This window comes from Podospora bellae-mahoneyi, chromosome 7, assembly GCF_035222275.1.
Source record: "Podospora bellae-mahoneyi strain CBS 112042 chromosome 7, whole genome shotgun sequence".
NCBI lineage: Eukaryota > Fungi > Ascomycota > Sordariomycetes > Sordariales > Podosporaceae > Podospora > Podospora bellae-mahoneyi.
In genome coordinates, this window is record NC_085886.1 from 3,005,116 (window position 1) to 3,024,194 (window position 19,079).

Consider the following 19,079-nt stretch of genomic DNA (forward strand, 5'->3'; position numbering starts at 1 on the left):
CCATTAAATCATACACAACTGGCGAGTTCACAGTTCTTAATGCGAAGTCATCATAGTAAAATCAAAGCAAAGCCCCCCCAATGCCTCAAAATTCATAATTACCCCTCTTACTATTTACATTTTTGAGTTCCCAACCCATGTCATTATTTCACGTTTTTATTCTGCCATCTTATTGTCCCCTTATAACTAAGCCCAGCTCTCCAAATTCCTCAACTCACACCCATTACCACCCTCCGGCCTCTTCGTCAACCTACCCAAAGTATACACCTTCTCACCAGCCTCCTCCAACCCCTTAACAACACCCTCAACACCCTCAGCAGCAACAGCAACCACCATGCCAATACCAGTGTTGAACGTCCTGCCCATCTCGGCGGGCTCAACGCTCTCGGCAAGCCACTTGAACACAGGCGGCAACTCCCACGCCGCGACATCAATCTCAGCAGAGAGGTGCTTGGGCAACATGCGGGGGACGTTTTCAGTCAGACCACCACCAGTGATATGCGCCATACCCTTGACAGCAGCAGCACCGGGCTCAGAAGCCAGAACCTTGAGCAAAGGCTTGACATAGATCTTCGTGGGGGTCAAAAGCGCCTCGCCGATAGACTTGGAGCCGTCCCATGGGCAGGCATCTGTGTACTCAAGGCCACACTTCTGAACGACCTTGCGGACGAGTGAGAAACCATTGGAGTGAACACCAGAAGAGGTAAGACCGATGAGGACATCGCCTTCAACCATGGCATCCTTGCGGGGGAGACGCTGCTCAGCCTTCATGACACCAATGGCGGCGCCGGCAGCATCGTAGTCATCGCCAGTGTAGAGGTCAGGCATCTCAGCCGTTTCACCTCCAACAAGAGCACAGCCAGACTCGAGGCAGCCCTTGGCAACACCCTCAACGAAAGAAGCAGCAACGGACACATCAAGGCGACTGCAGCCGTAGTAATCGAGGAACATGAAGGGCTCAGCACCCTGGACGACAAGATCGTTGACGTTCATGGCGACGAGATCAATACCAACGGTGTCGTGCTTGTTCATCTTCTGGGCAATGATGAGCTTGGTGCCGACACCGTCGATGGCACCGACAACGATGGGTGCACCGGGGAAACCGGCCTGGGAGAGATCGACCTCTCCACCGAAGCCACCGATCACAGCGTCGGCGCCAGGGCGGCGGGTGGTGGCCACGGCAGCCTTGATGCGGTCGACAAGCTCGTTTCCAGCATCGATGCTCACACCAGCTTGGGCATAAGTGAGCTTGCCAGAAGCCTCTGACTCACGGAAAGCACGGTGAGCAATGTCGTTGCGGTAGTACATGCCATCAAAGTTGATGAGCTTGACGCCCTCATACGCCTTGTCAACAGCGGCACGGAGAGACTCGCCAACAGCATTCGCAGCAATGACACGGCCACCATCAGTGACCAAAACGTCACCAGTTAGCTTGGTACCAGCGTGGAAGATGGTGATATCTTGGGGAGCAGCTGACACCTGCATGGGGATATTCTTGGGGTATGACTCGGGGTAGCCAGGGGCAGCAACCACCACGGTGGTGGAAAACTTGTTGGACACCTTGACGGGGACGTCCTCGAGGTAGGGGATAGGGCCGGCGCAGGCGTACATGATCTTGGCGAGATCGGACTCGAGCAATGGCAGAACCGTCTGGGTCTCCGGGTCGCCAAAGCGGACGTTGTACTCGAGTACCTTGGGGGTGCCATCAGGGGCAATCATCAGGCCAGTAAAAAGGCAGCCCTTGAAGGGGAAGCCATCCTTGCGCATACCATCAATGGTAGGCTGAAGAATCTCGCGCTCAACACGAGCGAGGAGCTCAGGGGTAGCGAGCTTAGTGGGCGCATAGCATCCCATACCGCCAGTGTTCAGCCCAGTGTCGCCATCGCCAATTCGCTTGTGATCCTGGGCAGCAGGCAGGGACTTGATCGTGGTACCGTCGCAGAAAGACAGGATGCTCAGCTCGTCACCAACCAAAAATTCCTCAATGACGACCTCGTTGCCAGCATCACCAAACGCCTTGTCCTGCATGATATCCTTCAAACCCTGCTGAGCCTCCTCCTGAGTCTGGGGAAGGATAACACCCTTGCCAGCAGCCAAACCAGTGGCCTTGATGACAACATTGTGCTTGACAGTCTTCAGATACTCGCTGGCCTTTTCGTAGTCGGAAAAGTTCTCGTAGGCGGCAGTCGGGATGTTGTGCTTCTTCATAAAGTCCTTGGAAAAGGTCTTGCTGCCCTCCATGCGCGCGGCCTCCCTGGAGGGGCCAAAGACGGGGATGCCGGCCTCGCGGAAGTAGCCCTCGATACCGTCGACGAGGGGCGCCTCCGGGCCAGGGACGACGAGGTTAATGTTGTTCTTCTTTGCGAACTCGACGAGGCCGGGGTAGTCGTTGGGCTTAACGACGGTGGTGTTGGTCACCTTGGGCAACCCCGCGGTGCCGCCGTTGCCAGGAACGGCGATGATGGACTCCACATATGGCGATTGGGAGAGCTTCCAGGCAAGGGCGTGCTCGCGGCCACCGTTGCCGACCAGCAGGATCCGAAGAGACGACATTTTTGAGTTGTGTTTGGGGGTGGTTGTCACACTTGCGTGACCGGAGCAAAGTGAGTCGTCCCTGACCCGGCAGCGCTCTCGGATTGCCCCTCCATTTCTGTCAAAATGAAAATCCGGGGCAGAGAAATTTTACCCCTCCCCCGCGCTTGTTATCGACAGGGCACCGCTGATTGGCCAATTCCTGTCTGATTAGCGGATGGGGACGGAGTACGTACCTTGAGAGAAAGAGAAAAAAAAAAAAAAAGCTCAGCATGTGAGTCGGGCTGTGGAAAAGCTGGACGCAATAGCTGATGATAGAGTGAACACTGGAGCTCTCTGTGAGCTGTCGCTGAGTTCTGGCTCTCACCAGCCTTAGCGTTATGCTTCAGGGCGCCCCTTGCTCTCAGTACCAACCGAGCTGTCCAATTTCTGATCTTCACACTGCTCTATCGTGAAACCAGGGTTCCCGACTTGTTCGCCAACACCATCTGGAAACTCTCAAGGGTTGCATGAAGTGAGGAATGCAAAAACTACAAAAATGAATGATGAGAGTGGGATTCGAACCCACGCCCTTTCGGACCACGGAATCTTTTGAGAAGATGTTGATTAAGGAAGACCTTAACGTGGCGCCTTAGACCGCTCGGCCATCTCACCGTACTAATTTGTTGAAAGACAAGTTCAGAATGATGGCTCATGATGCTACTCCAGGTCAACCGACCAAGCGAATATTCAAGACCAACCGTCCACAAGAGCTCCTCATATGTCCCATAATGCGCGAGGTCTTTCAAAAGATAACATCAGTCTTCAAATCATATTCATAACATGTCAAACAAAACAAACAACCCAGCCAGTCATGGTATCCTTCCAGCCCGCCATCTCATAGGTTCATCCCTACACCACTATCCAACACCATCATCCCCGGGCAATTCACAGAGTGTCCTCACCCTCATCTTCCTCATCCTCATCCAGCAACTCACTGACCAAACTCTTATCATCTCCATCCTCCTCCGAATCATCTTCCTCAATACTCTTCATCACCGGCTCCGTCCTGCTCAACACAACCGTCGCCTCCTCCTCCTCTTCATCCTCCTCCTTGATGACGCTCCCCGCCCTGGATGAAACAACTGAGCCCTCCCTTCCAGCATTGTTTCCAGCACCAGCACCGGCCACACTCCCCAGCCCAACAGAACTAGCCCTGCTAACGCTCCTCCTGTACCTCTGTACCTGACCTTCAGCCGAGTTCATCTGCGCCGCCACAGCAGCAGCATCAAGCTGGTTGACAATCTTGCCAAGCCCAACATGCAATTTGTACAGCGAGTTCCGACTCGTCGCATCAGTCAAAAGACCATTCTCAACAGCCTCACAAACTAGGGCATAGATGTCTCTAGTGAGCTCCTCACTTGAGGCCGGGGACACATAAAGTTTGCCAAGCAGCGCAGCAATAATCTTCTTTTCCTCTCCTGTCGTCTAGTTAGCACTCTCCACACGGCCAAACGTGAGAGGGAAACGGATCAAACTTACTCGGCACACTCCCAGACAACCTCTCCAAAATCCCCCTCGCAAACTCCAAATGCACATCCGCATTCACATTCTTCCTCTCCCCCTCCACCCCCTCCTCTTTGCCCGGGTAGTAACACTTCCTCGGATCCGTCCAGTCCACCAAGCAAGCGCCAATCGTCGCCAAACTCACCATCTCCTCGTCCACATCCGCGTCATCATCCTCCAGCCCCTCCCTCACATTATACAACGTATGCAGCGCATCCAGCGCAACAATCCTCATCAAGTCCTGATTCTCCGCCCGACTGTAGCAAAACACCGGCAGGAAATAATTCAGCGCCTGCCTGACAGACTGGTTGTCACTGCTCGCCGGCTCAAAGTACGCCACAACCAACGTCTTGAGCAGCTCCGCAGAAAAGTCATGATCAGAAATCACCCTCCCAAGCAGCAACTTTGACACCGCCACCGTAGCAGAAGCCTGCACCTCAGGATGCCTCGCCCCCGACCTCAAAGCCTTGATGTAGACCTTCAACAGTGTAGGGTTAGCAGACAACAGCTGTGACCCATGCACATTCAAAATGTCCGTCAAGATGTTCAGCGCCGTAATCTGCAGCGCCGTATGCCCCTTGCTAAAAAAGTGCATAAACAGCGTCAAATTCTCCTCCGCCAGCGACCTATCCAACAACGAACACAAACCCAGACAGACCAGACCCCTCTCCCGCACAGGCGCCTCGTGGGAACGGACAGCTGGCACAACAAGATTGTTAAGCATTGAAACCAAGTGGTCGTTTTGCTGGAGATCGCCCGTCACGTTTGCGAGCATGCACTGCACAATATGCAAGCACTTCATGTTGATCATGATCTCCTTGATCGCCTTCTTGGCCGCCTCCTCCTCGGACAGCGCAGGGACGTTCTTGTTCTTGGAGGATTTGGTCGGGGTGGTGTCGCCGTCGGGGGTGGACACCTCTGACTGAGCCGAGTGGAACGATTCATCGTCGTTATCGTTCTCGCTCGCGGGCGGCTCGTCGACGATGGTGTCGTGCACGTCGGCTACGGCTTCGAGGACGATGGAGCAGAATTCTTTTTCCCCGGCAGCGTCAGGGGCGCAAATGTCGCGGAGGACGTTGACAGTCAACTTGGTCACCTCGTCAGGGAGTTCGGGAATGGAAAGGGTCTGTCGGAGGAGGGAGAACATCTTGCGACGACCGACTTCATCAGAGTAGTCGAGCGTGAGGGCGATGTGGAGGAGCTGTTCTGCTATGAACTCCTGCTCCACCGTGTCCTCCTCCTCTTCCTCTTCAAGGTCTTCCTGCTCTTCGGCACGCTTGATGGCGTCGATCAGGACCTTGATGTAGCGTTCGAGGTAGAAGGCTACCTTGGTGACTTCGGGGAGCTTCTCCTCGACGAGCTGCTCAAACTTGCCGTTGCCCTCGCTGCGGCAAAAGTCGTTGAAGGTTCGGCAGACAAAGACGGACTCGGCGCTCAGAGTCTCGAAGAAGGTGTCGTCAAAGACCATGGCTTCTCTGTAGTCTGGACGACCTTCCCAGAAACCCTTCATGGCTTCAAGACCAATGCCGTTCTCACCACCAGAGTTGATGACATCGATACGCTCCAACAACTCAAGGAGCGCGTCGAGGTTAGGGGGTGAAACCTCAGCCGGCTGACCGGTCTCAGCAGGCGGTGGCGTCCCCGCGCAATCCTCAATCCAGCGCTCACGGAACAGACGACCGGCCGCCTTACGGACGTTCTCATCTCTGTCGCGCAAGCCCCATCGGAGCAGCTTCTCCCTCATCGAAAGTGACAAGTGCCTAAAATCACCCAGCGCAGGAAGCAGCCGCGAGTACACCGACCTCCTCGTCGCCGCATCTTGATCCCTCGCCCTCTCAAGCAGAAAAGGCAACGTCTTGGGCAGAATAGGCAGATTCACCAAAAGCGACCTCCTGACATCAGCGCTGGGATCGTTCTGCAACACCTCCAGCAACTTATCCAAGAGGCCACTGCCCGCACCACCCCCCTCGCTATCCTCCGAATCTTCTTCAGCCTCAACCTCATTCCCCGCCAGTCTCCCCAACCCGAGCACAGCCTGCACCCTTACCATGGCCTCCTTGTCCCGAATCCTCTTCAACAACCCCGACCTCAGCTTCTGAAACAAATCATCATCAATCGCATCCAGCGAGCTGATAATGTGTGAAATCAACTGCGTCGACCGATACCTCACAAACTTGTCCTTCGCCTGCAGCAACGGCAAAATCGTAACCATCAGATACGTCGTGAGTCTCGTAGCAGGCGTCTCAGGCATAGTACTAGTATCCATATCCGCCTCGCCCGTAATCTCATTGTCCTTATCAATCGCATGCCGCAAAAACAGCCCAATGAACCTGACCGTCTTCTCGCCTACCCCTTCCGACTTCTTGACGGGCATGACGCGCAGAACGCAGCGGACAAACTCGGTGTTGAAGTCATCCTCGTCAAAGTCGCCGAGGTTAGTAGTCGTGGCAGATTTCTTGGTAGCCGTTGGCTCATAGCAGCAGGCTTCCTGCATCTTGCGGAGGGTGACGGCTAGCTTGCGGTGGGAGGCGGTGGTGCGCTGGGCGTCGCGGAAGACGGCGGCGACTTGCTGTCGGAGGGCGTTGTCGGGGCTTTCTTCGGGGATGTTGTAGTTTACGGCTGGGGAGGAGCGGGAGGTGGCTGTTGCTGTTGTGCTGGCGCGGGAGGTGGCGCCGCCGCCGGCGGTGGAGGAGCGGGTTGATCTTGTTGCACGGGGGGCCATGCTGGCGACGAGGTTTTGTGCGCGCCGTGGGCTGGTTTCTAAATGTTCAAGTTGTATTTTGAATCTGGTTCAGGAATCGCATTGGGGTTGTCGTTGTGAAGGGTGTCGTCGTGTCGTAGGAGAATGGCAGTGGTTGTTACAGAAAAGGAGCCTGACAAGTGAATGGTGACTTTGCGAATGTTGTTTGTTTACCCAGCAATTTCCTGTTCGAGCTTAGCGCGCGAAAGTTTGGAGGGGTATGACCCACAGCTTGGCAGGGACGTCTCAAGGTCTAACAAGATAACAGCGATACCGTCGACCATCTTCAACAGCCTTTCCAAGTATTTTTAAAGACCTTCAGACTATCTTTGGAGGTTTATTAAAAGTGTAAAGGCATGTTAACATCCTGAAAGGCTTATTGCACTCTATGTAAGGCCTATCAATCATCTTTGAAGGCATCACGACTATCTTCAAAGGCCGTGATTCTAGCGGCAAGGAGCACGAAAGCCCCCACTTTTCGCACGATAAGCTTCTTATCAGCCCACCTCCCTGGGGTTTTTTTTTTCTTTCCAATTGTCAATTGAGCCAGGGACCAGCTCCTCGAAAAAACCATCAAAAATTCACATACCAAACTCGCAACAATGGGAGCAGACAAAAAACGCCAACGCGAGGACGGCCCCGTCGAGGCCACCACCTCTTCCACCGACCAATCCTCCTCCAACCCCAACAAAAGACCCAGAGTCGACAAAAACCGATCCCTCTTCGTCCGATCCCTCCCCCCATCAGCCACCAGCGAGTCCCTCACCAACTTCTTCTCCCAACACTACCCCGTCAAACACGCCACCGTCGTCCTCGACCCCAAAACCAAAACCTCCCGCGGCTACGGCTTCGTCTCCTTCGCCGACCCCGAAGATGCCATCGAGGCCAAGATCAAGCTCAATAACGAGCTCCTCGACGGCCGCAGGTTAAGGCTCGACATTGCCCAGCCCCGTCTCCGCGATGCGGCGAAGGCCAGCACCGAGGTCGCTGCAAGAGTCGTCACCGAAAAGCGCCAGCGGGAGGAGGAGCTGGCTGAGCAGAGAAAGGCGCCCAAGCTTATTATTCGTAACTTGCCTTGGAGCATCAAGTCGTCAGAGCAGCTCGCCAAGCTGTTCCAGCCTTTTGGCAAGATCAAGTTTGCGGATTTGCCCAATTCGAAGGGGAAGCTTTCTGGTTTTGGGTTCGTCACGCTTCGGGGTCGCAAGAATGCGGAAAAGGCGTTGGAGGCTATCAATGGCAAGGAGATTGACGGGCGGACGGTGGCGGTTGATTGGGCGGTTGATAAGCAGACTTGGGAGCAGCACAAGGAGGAAGAGGAGGGTGGTGAGGAGACCAAGACTGAGAAGAAGAAGGCCAAGAAGGCGAAAAATGAGGAGAAGGAAGAGGATGAGGACCCGAACATGACACAGGAGGATCGCGATCTGGCGAATTTCTTCAAGAATTACGGCAAGAATCTCGAGGATGAGGTGGAGGATGATGATGAAGATGTCAACAGCGAGGACGAGGACGAAGATGATGACGAGGAGAAGGATTCAGACGAGGAGATGGACGAGGATGGCGATGCCGAGTTTGAGGATGCATCAGACGACGAGGAGGAAGAGGCAGAGCCGGAAAAGAAGCTGTCCACTGACAACTCCACCACCGTCTTCATCCGCAACCTCCCTTACACCGCCACCGACGAGCAGCTTAAGGCCCACTTTGAAACCTTTGGTGCAGTCAGGTACGCTCGCGTGGTCAAAGAGCGCGGCACCGACCGGCCCGCGGGTACTGGATTCGTCTGCTTCTTCAACCACGACGACTATGTCTCCTGCCTCAAGGGCGCTCCCCGTCGCCCTGCCCCCACGCTGGCCAAGCACTCCGTCCTGCAGGACGAAACCCTCGACCCCGAGGGAACGTACACCCTTGACGGCCGCATCCTCCAGGTCGCCCCTGCCGTTGACAAGAGCGAGGCTGCGCGGCTGCAAGAAATGAGCGCATCCAAGAAGGACAAGGACAAGCGCCGTCTTTTTCTGCTTCAGGAGGGTCAAATCCCCGCTAGCTCGCCCGTTTTCAAGACGCTCTCCGATCAGGAGATCAAGATGCGCGAGGCGAGCGCGAAGCAGAGGAAGAAGCTTATTGAGAGCAACCCGGCGCTTCACATCTCTCTCACCCGCCTGGCGGTAAGGAATATTCCTGCTAATATGGACTCTAAGGCCCTGAAGGCGTTGGCCAGGGAGGCGGTGGTGGGTTTTGCGAAGGATGTCAAGGAGGGGAAGAGGGCGCCACTTTCGAAGGAGGAGAATCTCCGGGGTGGTGAGCAGGATAAGGAGGCGGAGAGGCGCAGGAAGGAGAAGGGGAAGGGGGTGGTTAAGCAAGCCAAGATTGTGTTTGAGACGGTGCAGGGGAGCAAGATTGATGAGAAGAAGGCGGAGGGAGGGGGGAAGAGCAGGGGATATGGGTTTATTGAGTACACCTCGCACCGCTGGGCCTTGATGGGGTTGAGGTGGCTGAATGGTCATGCGATGAAGAATGAGGCGGGAAAGACGAGCAGGTTGATTGTGGAGTTTGCTATTGAGAATGCGAATGTTGTGCAGAGGAGGAGGCAGCATGAGCAGAAGATTCGGGAGGAGGGGCCGAGGGCGCCAGGGTCGAGGGCGGAGAGGGAGAAGAGGGAGAGGGAGAGGGAGAGGGGGAGGAAGAACAGGTGGGAGAGGAAGGAGGAGAAGAAGAGGCCGGATACGTGGAATAAGAGTAGCAAGGGGAAGAAGAGTGCTGTTCCCAAGGAGGAGAAGGGTAAGGCGGAGCCGCAGACGAAGGAGGGGAAGAAGAATGCGGAGGCTAAGTTGGCCATGAGGACGAAGATTGTGGCGAGGAAGAGGGAGATGAGGAAGAAGAAGGCGGAGCTCAGGGGTGAGAAGTAAGGCTGATGGAGTTGTTTTGTGTATGGGCTTGAGAGAGATAGATTCGAGCGGCTGTTGTTAGCATTATCAAACGGGTGTAATTCAATGAGGATATTATCTGCGCCAATACACCGTCGTGTGTGTGCTCTGTCTACCATGAAATGGAGGCTTTTTACTGCTCGGGAGCCCAACTGAATCATGTTTATTTTCATTTTGCCGTAATCCAACCGTTGGAGGTTATTTTGACTCGCATGATGATCCGACTCCTACACAAAATGATGCCAAAAGCATCTCTACTATATACCACCCTTTTCAGTCCGACATGACAAAGGTCCCAAGTATTATTGACAGAATGCGTCTTGTGATCATCCAAAAGGGGGAAGACGACAAGGTGTCCATCTTCCAGAAAGTCCTCTCTCCCCGTCCCCCATTTCACGCCTTCTCCCTCCCACTCCCCTCCCTGACCCCAAGCCAATACAACAAACCGCCCATCCCGACATTCACCCCCAAATGCACCCCCCCAGCCCAGGCAACAACATAAAGATACTTTGGGCTGAAAACCGTCCAAATAAACAAATGATCCCTCAACACCCCACAAGCCCCCATGACCGCAGCCGTCGCCGCGGCGATAAACACCGTCATGAGGGAGACGTGCAACTTGTACACATTTCCCTCTTCCCCTCCCCGGCGGTGGCTCAGCAGATGTTGTCGTTTGCTCAGCAGCAAAATCACCGTCGCCACCGCCCAATACACCGGCCCAGCCCAGTTCGACAAGAACGTCAATATCCCCACAAAAGTCGCGTTGTAGGTCGCGATCCCATTATAAGCCGACGATAAATCGATCGAGCTGATGGCGTTGGAGCCGCCTTGTGCGAAGAACGAGGCGTACTGCAGCAGTAGACTTGACAGCGTAATCTCCCCCAGCTCCAACTCCGGTACATACGAGAGTAGTAGCCTGAACTGAAGATTATAAAGCAAAAAAAGCGGGATATCAGTAACCCTGCTCTGCGTCACCAAAAAAAGCGTCAGCACCGTCAAAGCAGTGAAAACCCCCGGCTGCCCCTGGCTAATCTGCTTCTTCGCCCCCATGAATCCCAGACTAGCAGCCATCAGGATCCCCAACCCGATAAACACCGCCCGCGCTCTCTCCACTAGCTCCCTCCCCCCACCACTGAAATTAATCTCCAGCAGTTTCTTCACAAACTCTGTCAACAATTCCGGCGCATCCTCCACCACAAAGGCAACCTTGAAGGTGAATGCCGCGAGCACAAGTCCAATCGACGTCGCAAAAGAAAGCCAGATTGGCAGGCTGGAGAGGCCAAAGGTGAGATGTTGCTGGATCCAAAAGTATGTTGCCCCGACAAGACACCATAACAGGACTGGGGACGTCTGGAGGTAGAGCGTGACAATGTCAGGCTCTCCAGCGAATTTCTGACCGGTTTGGTTCCAGGATCTGATGATACGAGCTGCGAGAAGGATCACACCAAAGGAGACAGCATGGGCGATTGGGTGGGCTGTCTTGCGGTTGAGGCCCCGGACGAGGAGGTAGCCGAACCAGGCGGTTGTGCCCCAGTACCAGAAGTGCTGCTCCTCTTCGACGTAGCTGCTGGCGAACATCATTGCGCCGTAGGCGAGAGTGACGAGGGAGAAGGGGATGGGTGGGAGGGTGGGGGAGGAGATGAGAGCGAGGACGAGGGCCGAAAGGGCGATTCCAAAACCGAGGAGCATTTGTGGAGTGTCATAATTGCTCGCCATGCCGGAGAGGAAGGATTGGGCTTCGTGGAGCCACTGCTTTTGTTAGTGAAGGTAGTTGCGGGAAGAGACGGGGGAACTTACGTTTCCTGCTTTGGGGATCATTTCCTGGTAAAGGTCAGGACTGGCTCCTCGGTAGACTTGTTGATACAACTGCTCAAATTCCATGTAACCGGCAGCTAACTTCTCATCGTCTGTCTCGGGCTTGCCGTCTTCCTTAAAGGACCACTCATACATCTTTTGGCCAAAAGCCGCGTGGGCCACCTGCATGATTTGATCCGCGTTGCGCATGAGAATCTCGGCCTTGACTTCACTGCTAGACCAAAACGGCAAAAAGTCAGGGATGGTCGCGCCGAGGTTGTTCTTGGAGATTGGAACGCCCATCAAGGCGGCAAGAGTGGGCGCCAGATCGGACTGCTCGACGGTGTCGTAGTACTGGAAGTCGGGGTTCTCTGGCAGCGGTGCTCGAAGTCTCTTGTTGAGCTTCTTGAGCTTGGGGGAGAGGAACAACAAGGCTGGGGATGTCTCCCCAGCGGAGGAGGCGCCGTGGTTGCCGGCGTCGTTCATGCCGTGGTCTCCGCAGACGACAAAGAGGGTTGACTTGAGGTGGTCTTTGGACTCGATGGCCTGGTAGATTTGCTTGACGATGCCGTCCATCTCGTACTGCTTGTTGAGCATATGGGGGCTGTAACTGTCAGTGCCACCAGCACCTGTCCGTTCACCAGCAGTGGCTTACCTCCTCGGCCCGCCCTTGTGCCCAATATGATCCAACCCAAGATAATGCAAAACCAGAGTATTCCAATCCTTCCTCTCCAGTTCCTCTGGAACATGCCTCGTGACGTTATTGTCGACCTCGGTAAAGTCCTACACAACCCCTCAGTCAGCCCCCTAAACCACCTCTCACAGAGCGATCCCACCTACCGAAACAAAAAAGCTAGTCGTCCCCTCAAAGCGGTCAAACATGCCCGGAAACAGCTTCAACCATGTATCATCTCCGTACATGACCAGCTTCCCCTTCTTCTTCCTCTTCATCTGCGCCAACCACGTATCCTGCGACGCCAAGCTTGAGCTCTCATCCCCCTCATCCAGATTAAGCACCACATCCAGGAACGAAGGAATAGACCCCGTGGTTATCGCCTTGAGCCGTGGCATCGTAACAGTCGGCGAAGTGGCATGTGCCGTGAACGGTAGAGCACCCCCATCGCGAATCAGTCTATTCCCTTCTCGGTCAGCCTTCCCCCCATTTGCGCCGGACAGTATTCAGAGACGTACGATTGGGTAAATTTGAAGCCGCTGTTTGCTGTGTAGACAAAATCACTGTCGCAAAAGGGTCAGCATAAAGCGCACACTGTATGAAGAGGGGCTAAGGGGGGAAATACCTCCGCAACGCATCAACAACCATAAACACCAGCTTGTCAAACTGCGCCTTTGGTGGCTCGCCATAAACGGAGCTCTCGCCATACGTCGCAAGACCAGTGAGAAGTGGCTTGTAGGGGAAAAACCCCTTGCCAAAGACGAATATGGCGATTGGAACCAGAAGATTGGCTGCCACCAGCAGCAGAGTGCTCAAGATGCCGCCATCGCGACTGCGACGCGGCGACATGTCCAACTTTCTTTCGCCGGTATCTGAGGCGCGCGTGAGCAGGAATTGAAGCTTAGTGGGGTGTGGTAAGAGATGTTCTTTTTCTTTTCCGAAGGAAATTCCAGTCTATTGCGTACAGCAGGCCATCCCCAAAAACTCCAAGAAGAAGAAAAGAGACAACTGTCAACTCAGTTTTCAGAGATAAGGTTGAACATATCCATCTTGGTGCAGTTTGACCCCATGTCTTCGGATTTGGACCTTCTGGAATGTCTGAAGCAGCAGGCGGGGTTCGTGATTGGACGGACCCCTAGTCCAAGATTGGCCCCAGACGTCGAGGCCCCACACTTTGCCGCAAGCCGTTGCACCAAAACGGCAGGTCTGAACACCATGAGGAAGGTCTTTGATCAATCTTCGCAAGCTAGCAAATGGGGGAAAACTGTGGCATGACACAATGTATTTCTCACGAGATGGTGCCCTCCTCTTCCGGGTCATTGCCACCGAGTGATTGTTGCTTTCCACCGAGGGTATCAGAACTCGCCTTGAATCAGACGAGCGTCGACTCCAACAATTTTCCACGACCCATTATTAACGCCAGAAAAATGACCAAACGCCTGAACCAGTCCAATGTTGCGCTGTCTCCATGCTGCGTGTGCCTCCGCTCCGTCAAGGCAATGACCCTTGGCCCCTTGTCTCTCCTCGCCCATTATATGCTCAGAGCTGAGTGGCCAACTCCAAGTCTGAACCTGGCCATGGCCCCGATGTGAATATTGACCTGTTGGATATCAAAAAAAAGAAGTAAAGCCTCTGAAAGACCACAAAACTCATTTCTTCTTGCTGTTGGTCTTGGGGCCCTTCTTGCGGAAGACAATGTTGGACTTTTTGCCTCTCCGCTTGCGCTCCTTCTCCTTGTATGGCGCCGCTGGCTTCTCATCAACCTCCATGGCAGCTGAATTATGTCAGTTTGAAATGCACTTGACTTCACTCCGAGAGTCAAACTCACCCTCCTCCTTCTCAGCCTCAACCTCCTTGACCTCCTCATTCACGGGCTCTGCAGACAGTGTTAGCACATATTTACTCAGCTGTGATAAATATTTCCAGACATACCGTCGTTCATCTCGACCTCCTTCACAGGCTTGGGCTGCGCAATGAGCTCTGCCAACTTGGCATGTAGACGCTCAGCACGAGCCGCTTCGACGGGCCCAAAGACATTGGCCTTGAGTTTCCGGTTGTTTTGTTTGATAGTGCTGGCTCTCGAACTCTTGCCCATTTTTGCGGTTTGTGTGTGTAAAGTGAAATTGCTGGCAAAACGGAACTATCAAAACTTCTTGGTGGTGGTGGTGGTGGTGGTGATGGTGGTGGACAACTGGTGAATGGGAGCAACTTGGTGAGTGAAGATAGGGCCAAAAAGTCAAGGCACGGATAAGAGCATGGGATCAAAGTTGATTTTTTTTTTTCCTCGACGCCTCGATAACCAAAACCCTGGTCCAAGCTCCAAACTTAGGACAAGTGCTGGTACTTTTTGGTGGATACCAAATTCCCCTGCCGAACTCTATTTCAGCACAACTTCAGGCAGCCAAGACCTCCAGACCCAATCAACCATTTGTACCCGAGACTTTCTCCGCACTTGGTCGAGGATCCGACGGCGACAGTGGCGGTACCCTTGCAGAAGGGCAACAGTGGTCGTGGGCTTTTCTGCCGCCCAATTCCGCCTTTTTGTATCGACGACCACCCTAGAGTTTCGCGACAGCGCAGAGCTGCCGGTGACGAGGGCGTCAAAGTCTAGCAGGTTACACGCGTCTCCGATACTTCATCAGCCATCATAGCATCCAGGATATCGAGTTTGGGCAAGAATCGCTTCAGGGCATCATCAACAGGCTGCGCGCACCCGCTTCTTACCCGTAAACAAACGGGACCTAGAGACCCCGGAGACCGGGAGAGAGGTGCATCACTCCTTCCTTCCCTCCTTCCCGCGCCCTCACCCCGAGAACCCTGGGGTGGCTGCCCTGTTTAAATATTGGAGGTCGGCGGCCTGGATTTGCCGCGCCCTCGCTCTCAAGGACATCGGGCCATGGCCGACAAGACAGCCGAACTGCAGAACCTGACCCGCACCGTCCAGAATCCTGCTCTGCAAAAGACGGTGCTCCAACAGATATGTCAGGTCAATGGCCTCGCTAAGACGGGCAACAAAGTCGATCTACAAAGGCGGATCACCCAACGTGAGTCCCTTCCAGTTCTTTTCCGGTTTACTTGCTATTTATGTACAACCCTACCTATGTTGCGTTTCATCCCACGCTTCAATCGCGCAGAGTGACTAACTGCCTACCTCCAGAATTATCCAACGTGTCTGAAAAGCAAGATTGGCAGCAGTTCGAGGAACTCCGCAAGAACATTTTGGCGCGTGCCACTCCTCCAGCATCTCGTCCTATAGCCACCCCGACAGCCAGCCCTGCGGTAGTTGTTCCGCAAGCTGCCCTCCCAGCTGTATTGTACAACAGTCAGTCGCAATACCAACCACCACGACCGGCAACCCCGCCCCAATATGCTACCATGGCGTCCTCTTATGGCTCTTCGGGTTATCGGGCGGCATATGGCGGTTACAACTCCCACTCGGCCGGGATGCCCATCCAGAAACCACCACCTGCTCGACTAATCGAGCATTTTGCCTTTAAGTCGAGCCCTTTCTACGAGCTGAGGCACCAGCTGGGCAAACCCCGAGAGTTGGAGGGTATGTTGAATTATATATAGAGTTACTGCATCTGCTGACAACGCAATAGTAATGACGAGTCATAGGAACACGGAAAAGATCGAGTTGAGAGGGTCGGAGATGTCTGTGTGCGATGAAAACCCATCCATGAGGGTTCTGGTGTTTTGTGCCAACGGGACAACGCCAATTCAGGACATTGCCTTTCCTTATCAATGCGAACTACGGGTAAATGGCGAGGAGGTCAAGGCCAACTTGAGAGGGTTGAAAAACAAGCCCGGCTCGACGAAGCCTGTCGATGTGACGCACCTGTTGCGCTTTCGACCTCCGAGCTATACCAACCGCATCGAGGTGACATATGCCTTGACTCAAAAGGTGCCCACGGTGCGGCAATCCCTGCGTGGTTACCTTTGGAAACGCTAACATTTTTGCTGCAGAAGTTTTATCTGTCCGTGGTCCTCTGCAAAACGACCACGGTGGATGCTCTGGTGCCGCAGATCAGGCAGAAGATCCGGAAGGAGCACGTTATTGATGAAAGTAAGCACACGATTATTGTTTGTGTTTGTAGACCATTGCTGATATTTGTTCGCACAGTTACCAAGGCGGCCAGTGATCCAGATGTGGTTGCGACATCGCAGAACCTGAGCCTCAAATGCCCCATCACATACATGCGTCTGACAAATCCATGCCGCGGCGTCAAGTGCAACCACATTCAGTGTTTCGATGCATCTTCCTATCTCCAGATGCAAGAGCAAAGCCCATTGTGGGTGTGTCCCATTTGCAACAGAGTCACCCCGTTTGAGCAGCTGGCGATTGATGAGTAGGTATCCCTGCGGTGGTGGTTCTGCATGTGGTTTGCTGACATGTTATCCAGGTACGCGCGTGACATCTTGGCTCGCACATCGGAATCTACGGAGCAGGTCACCATTGAGCCAAATGGAGAATGGGCTCTTCCTGGTGCCAGAAAGGACACAGGAGTTTCGAAGAGTCAGGAGGCTAGCTATATTGACGACGATGATCTCGTGGTTTATGAGAACCCCAGCAAGCCAAGTTACAGCTCTGCACAGCATCCGTCGAGTGCTGCTTATCTGGGGACGCCACAGAGTGGTGCTTCCAGAGACACCTCTGCTGCACCCCGGTCCTCCAGCAAGCGATCCGCTCCCGAGGTCATTGACCTGATTTCCTCTGACGATGAAGATGATGCCCAGCCCGCAAAGCGCCCGAGGTACTACTAGAGGCAGGATATTGATGAAGTGGGAGCACTTGGCGCAACAGTGTTGAGACAAAAACGCTTCCCCCAGAGCCGGTCGAGAGGACGTTACCGGGACTGATTTGCACCGTAAAGAGGAGCATAGCAGGTAAACCCGGCGGTGCACAGATACACAAATCGGGTTTGGTTATGCTGTGTGAATCTGGTGAGTTGGGGACAGGTATGCTGGTGTGATGTTTTTGATGTGTATAATCACAAACCCCGGGATTTTTTTTTTTTTTTTTGCATTTCCCGATTGTGGCTGGGCATGGCATTGGCGTTTTGAGCGGGAGCAATCTTCATTTTGGGCGTCATCACAAACGGGCAGCCGGGACGGAGCGGGAGTTGACTAGGCTGCGGGCTAGGGAATCTTTGTGCAGCAGGTATTCTTTTCTGCTAGGGAATGAGGGTTGATATACCCATGGTTTGTGGATTGTTTTTAAGCCATTGGTTGCTTTGCGACTAGAAATTTGATAAATGATTTATAAAACGTGGTGTGATTTTGGTGATGTGGTTGTGAGAGTGGACTGAAGTTGGGTGAAGCCAATGTGATTTCGTTGAAATATAACAGCTGGCTTTGGGAGATAGGCATTGAATGTTTCAAGCAGTTGGCATATTTTTTCAAAGTTTAGAAGCACCCAGGATAGATGAGATGGTTATGATTTGTTTTGTCATCAGCCCCCTGAGATATACGCCTTAGTCGCATATTTTGTATAGTTACATGCGTCTGGCCCCACAGTCCCTGGCTTGGCTTGGCTTGGCTCTGTGCTTCAAAGCTCCCGGGAAGCAACTGGCGGGGATCACTTCTTGTTCAACAACTTGCATCATCTCGAGCTCCAACTTGCAACAAACAAACCCGCGATTTCTAAACCACCACCTCACCTCCCCGACGCGACATCCTACAATCACCTCACCGCGAACTGATTGACCACATCCAAAATGTCCTTCGACCCCGTCCCCCCACCCTACAACCACCTCGATCCCACCGCGCGCTTCCTCTCGTCGTCGGCGTTGGATTTTTTGTTGATTGAGGTTGTGCCAATGTCGTATCGGATAAACTCGGAGATTTCTGAGGGTGAGGGTGAAGAAGAGGAGGAAAGGGAGGCCGCGTTTTACCGGTTGGAGGGGATAGGGTACCGGGTTGGGCAGGGGCTGGTGGAGAGGTTTGCGAAGGATAGGGGAAAGTTTGGGGACGCGCTGGATGTGATCAAGTTTGTGTGTAAGGATCTCTGGGGGTTGGTTTTTAGGAAGCAGGTGGATAATCTGAAAACTAATCATAGGGTGAGTTTCTTCTTTTCTGTCAAGTGGGGGGTTGTGTGATGGTGGGAAGGGGATCAAGATGGGTGACGGGGGAAGGGGGGTGCTGGATTGGGATAGGCACGGAGATGTCAGGCGCATTTGGACAGAGATGTGTTCTAGGAAAGGAGTTGGATATCACAGACGGATTGCCGAGAAGGGGGGCAACGTGAAAGGGAACTTTTATATGGGAAGGACATGCTGACAATTTATTTTGGTGGAAACAGGGCGTGTACGTCCTAACGGACAACAACTTCCGCCCACTAAGTCGGATGAGCGTCGAGACGGGAGGAAGAAGTGGAGGGGCGCAACAGGCCGCTGTTGTAAGAGCCCAACCGGTAAGTTTTACCCACCCTTCTCACCCAATCTTCACAAATACACTGACGTAAACAGTTCCTATGGGTACCCTGCGGCATCGTGAGGGGAGCCCTCGCGGCGATGGGGATACAAGCTACTGTTCAAGCCGAGACGACGGAGCTGCCAGGGGCGGTGTTTCAGATCAAGACTTTGCCTGCGAAATAGCTGGCCTCCCTCTCCTTTTCATCGTTGATCGTAGCTGGTCCTAGAGACAGGACAAGCATTGGGTTTTGAAACTTTATGAACAGCATCATCCCGGGTTTAAAGGTGCATATGGGAGTTTTGGAGTTCAAAGAAACGGGCGGGGTAGTGATACCTAATGGATTCTTATGAGAGGTGGTTTGACTGAATTATAATTTTTTATCTCTATATCAAATGTGTTGTGTTGCTGTGACCACCTGATGACTTTATATCGTGGCCTCAAATCTTTAGAGACGATATCAGTG

General features: G+C 53.7%; 7 protein-coding genes and 1 non-coding gene across 8 annotated transcripts; 4 read left to right on the forward strand and 4 right to left on the reverse strand.

Moving 5' to 3' along the window:
• Positions 1–186: 186 nt before the first annotated feature.
• Positions 187–2,553, reverse strand: ade1 (Bifunctional purine biosynthetic protein ADE1; the record flags this gene model as incomplete). The annotated part of the gene is made up of 1 exon (XM_062882605.1): positions 187–2,553. One exon carries the CDS (start codon positions 2,551–2,553, stop codon positions 187–189), a length of 2,367 nt encoding a protein of 788 aa, XP_062728667.1.
• Positions 2,554–3,075: 522 nt separating this feature from the next.
• QC761_0110890 lies at positions 3,076–3,186 on the forward strand. Its single transcript has one exon. It is a non-coding gene; the product is annotated as a tRNA-Leu (tRNA).
• Positions 3,187–3,295: 109 nt separating this feature from the next.
• YCG1 (chromosome condensation complex Condensin, subunit G) lies at positions 3,296–7,187 on the reverse strand. Its single transcript, XM_062882606.1, has 2 exons — positions 4,054–7,187; positions 3,296–3,992 (listed from the first exon to the last, which is right to left on the reverse strand). The coding sequence occupies exons 1-2, from the start codon at positions 6,797–6,799 to the stop codon at positions 3,460–3,462; spliced, it is 3,279 nt and encodes a 1,092-aa protein (XP_062728668.1). The 5' UTR covers positions 6,800–7,187; the 3' UTR covers positions 3,296–3,459.
• A 232-nt stretch (positions 7,188–7,419) lies between these two features.
• NOP4 (RNA recognition motif-containing protein) lies at positions 7,420–9,717 on the forward strand (the record flags this gene model as incomplete). Its single annotated transcript, XM_062882607.1, has 1 exon — positions 7,420–9,717. The coding sequence occupies one exon, from the start codon at positions 7,420–7,422 to the stop codon at positions 9,715–9,717; it is 2,298 nt and encodes a 765-aa protein (XP_062728669.1).
• Positions 9,718–10,128: 411 nt separating this feature from the next.
• Positions 10,129–13,051, reverse strand: LAS21 (major facilitator superfamily transporter protein; the record flags this gene model as incomplete). The annotated part of the gene is made up of 6 exons (XM_062882608.1): positions 10,129–11,484; positions 11,533–12,133; positions 12,185–12,312; positions 12,370–12,661; positions 12,721–12,765; positions 12,828–13,051. The coding sequence occupies 6 exons, from the start codon at positions 13,049–13,051 to the stop codon at positions 10,129–10,131; spliced, it is 2,646 nt and encodes an 881-aa protein (XP_062728670.1).
• Positions 13,052–13,851: 800 nt separating this feature from the next.
• QC761_710605 (uncharacterized protein) lies at positions 13,852–14,706 on the reverse strand (the record flags this gene model as incomplete). The annotated part of the gene is given in 4 exon segments (XM_062882609.1): positions 13,852–13,976; positions 14,031–14,078; positions 14,135–14,373; positions 14,392–14,706. The coding sequence occupies 3 exon segments, from the start codon at positions 14,295–14,297 to the stop codon at positions 13,852–13,854; spliced, it is 336 nt and encodes a 111-aa protein (XP_062728671.1). The 5' UTR covers positions 14,298–14,373; positions 14,392–14,706.
• pli1 (E3 SUMO-protein ligase pli1) lies at positions 14,560–16,966 on the forward strand (the record flags this gene model as incomplete). The annotated part of the gene is made up of 6 exons (XM_062882610.1): positions 14,560–15,246; positions 15,360–15,755; positions 15,805–16,106; positions 16,169–16,268; positions 16,326–16,551; positions 16,606–16,966. The coding sequence occupies exons 1-6, from the start codon at positions 15,099–15,101 to the stop codon at positions 16,964–16,966; spliced, it is 1,533 nt and encodes a 510-aa protein (XP_062728672.1). The 5' UTR covers positions 14,560–15,098.
• Positions 16,967–17,919: 953 nt separating this feature from the next.
• Positions 17,920–19,071, forward strand: QC761_710615 (uncharacterized protein; the record flags this gene model as incomplete). Its single annotated transcript, XM_062882611.1, has 3 exons — positions 17,920–18,261; positions 18,504–18,614; positions 18,670–19,071. The coding sequence occupies 3 exons, from the start codon at positions 17,920–17,922 to the stop codon at positions 18,796–18,798; spliced, it is 582 nt and encodes a 193-aa protein (XP_062728673.1). The 3' UTR covers positions 18,799–19,071.
• Between the last annotated feature and the right edge of the window lie 8 nt (positions 19,072–19,079).

Bases quoted from the DNA above. Each gene is read 5' to 3' on its own strand.
- YCG1 (XM_062882606.1), bottom strand. From the start codon at position 6,799: ATGGCCCCCCGTGCAACAAGATCAACCCGCTCCTCCACCGCCGGCGGC. The intron at 3,993-4,053 runs GTAAGTTTGATC...ACTAGACGACAG, and splicing joins GTTGTCTGGGAGTGTGCCGA to GAGAGGAAAAGAAGATTATT.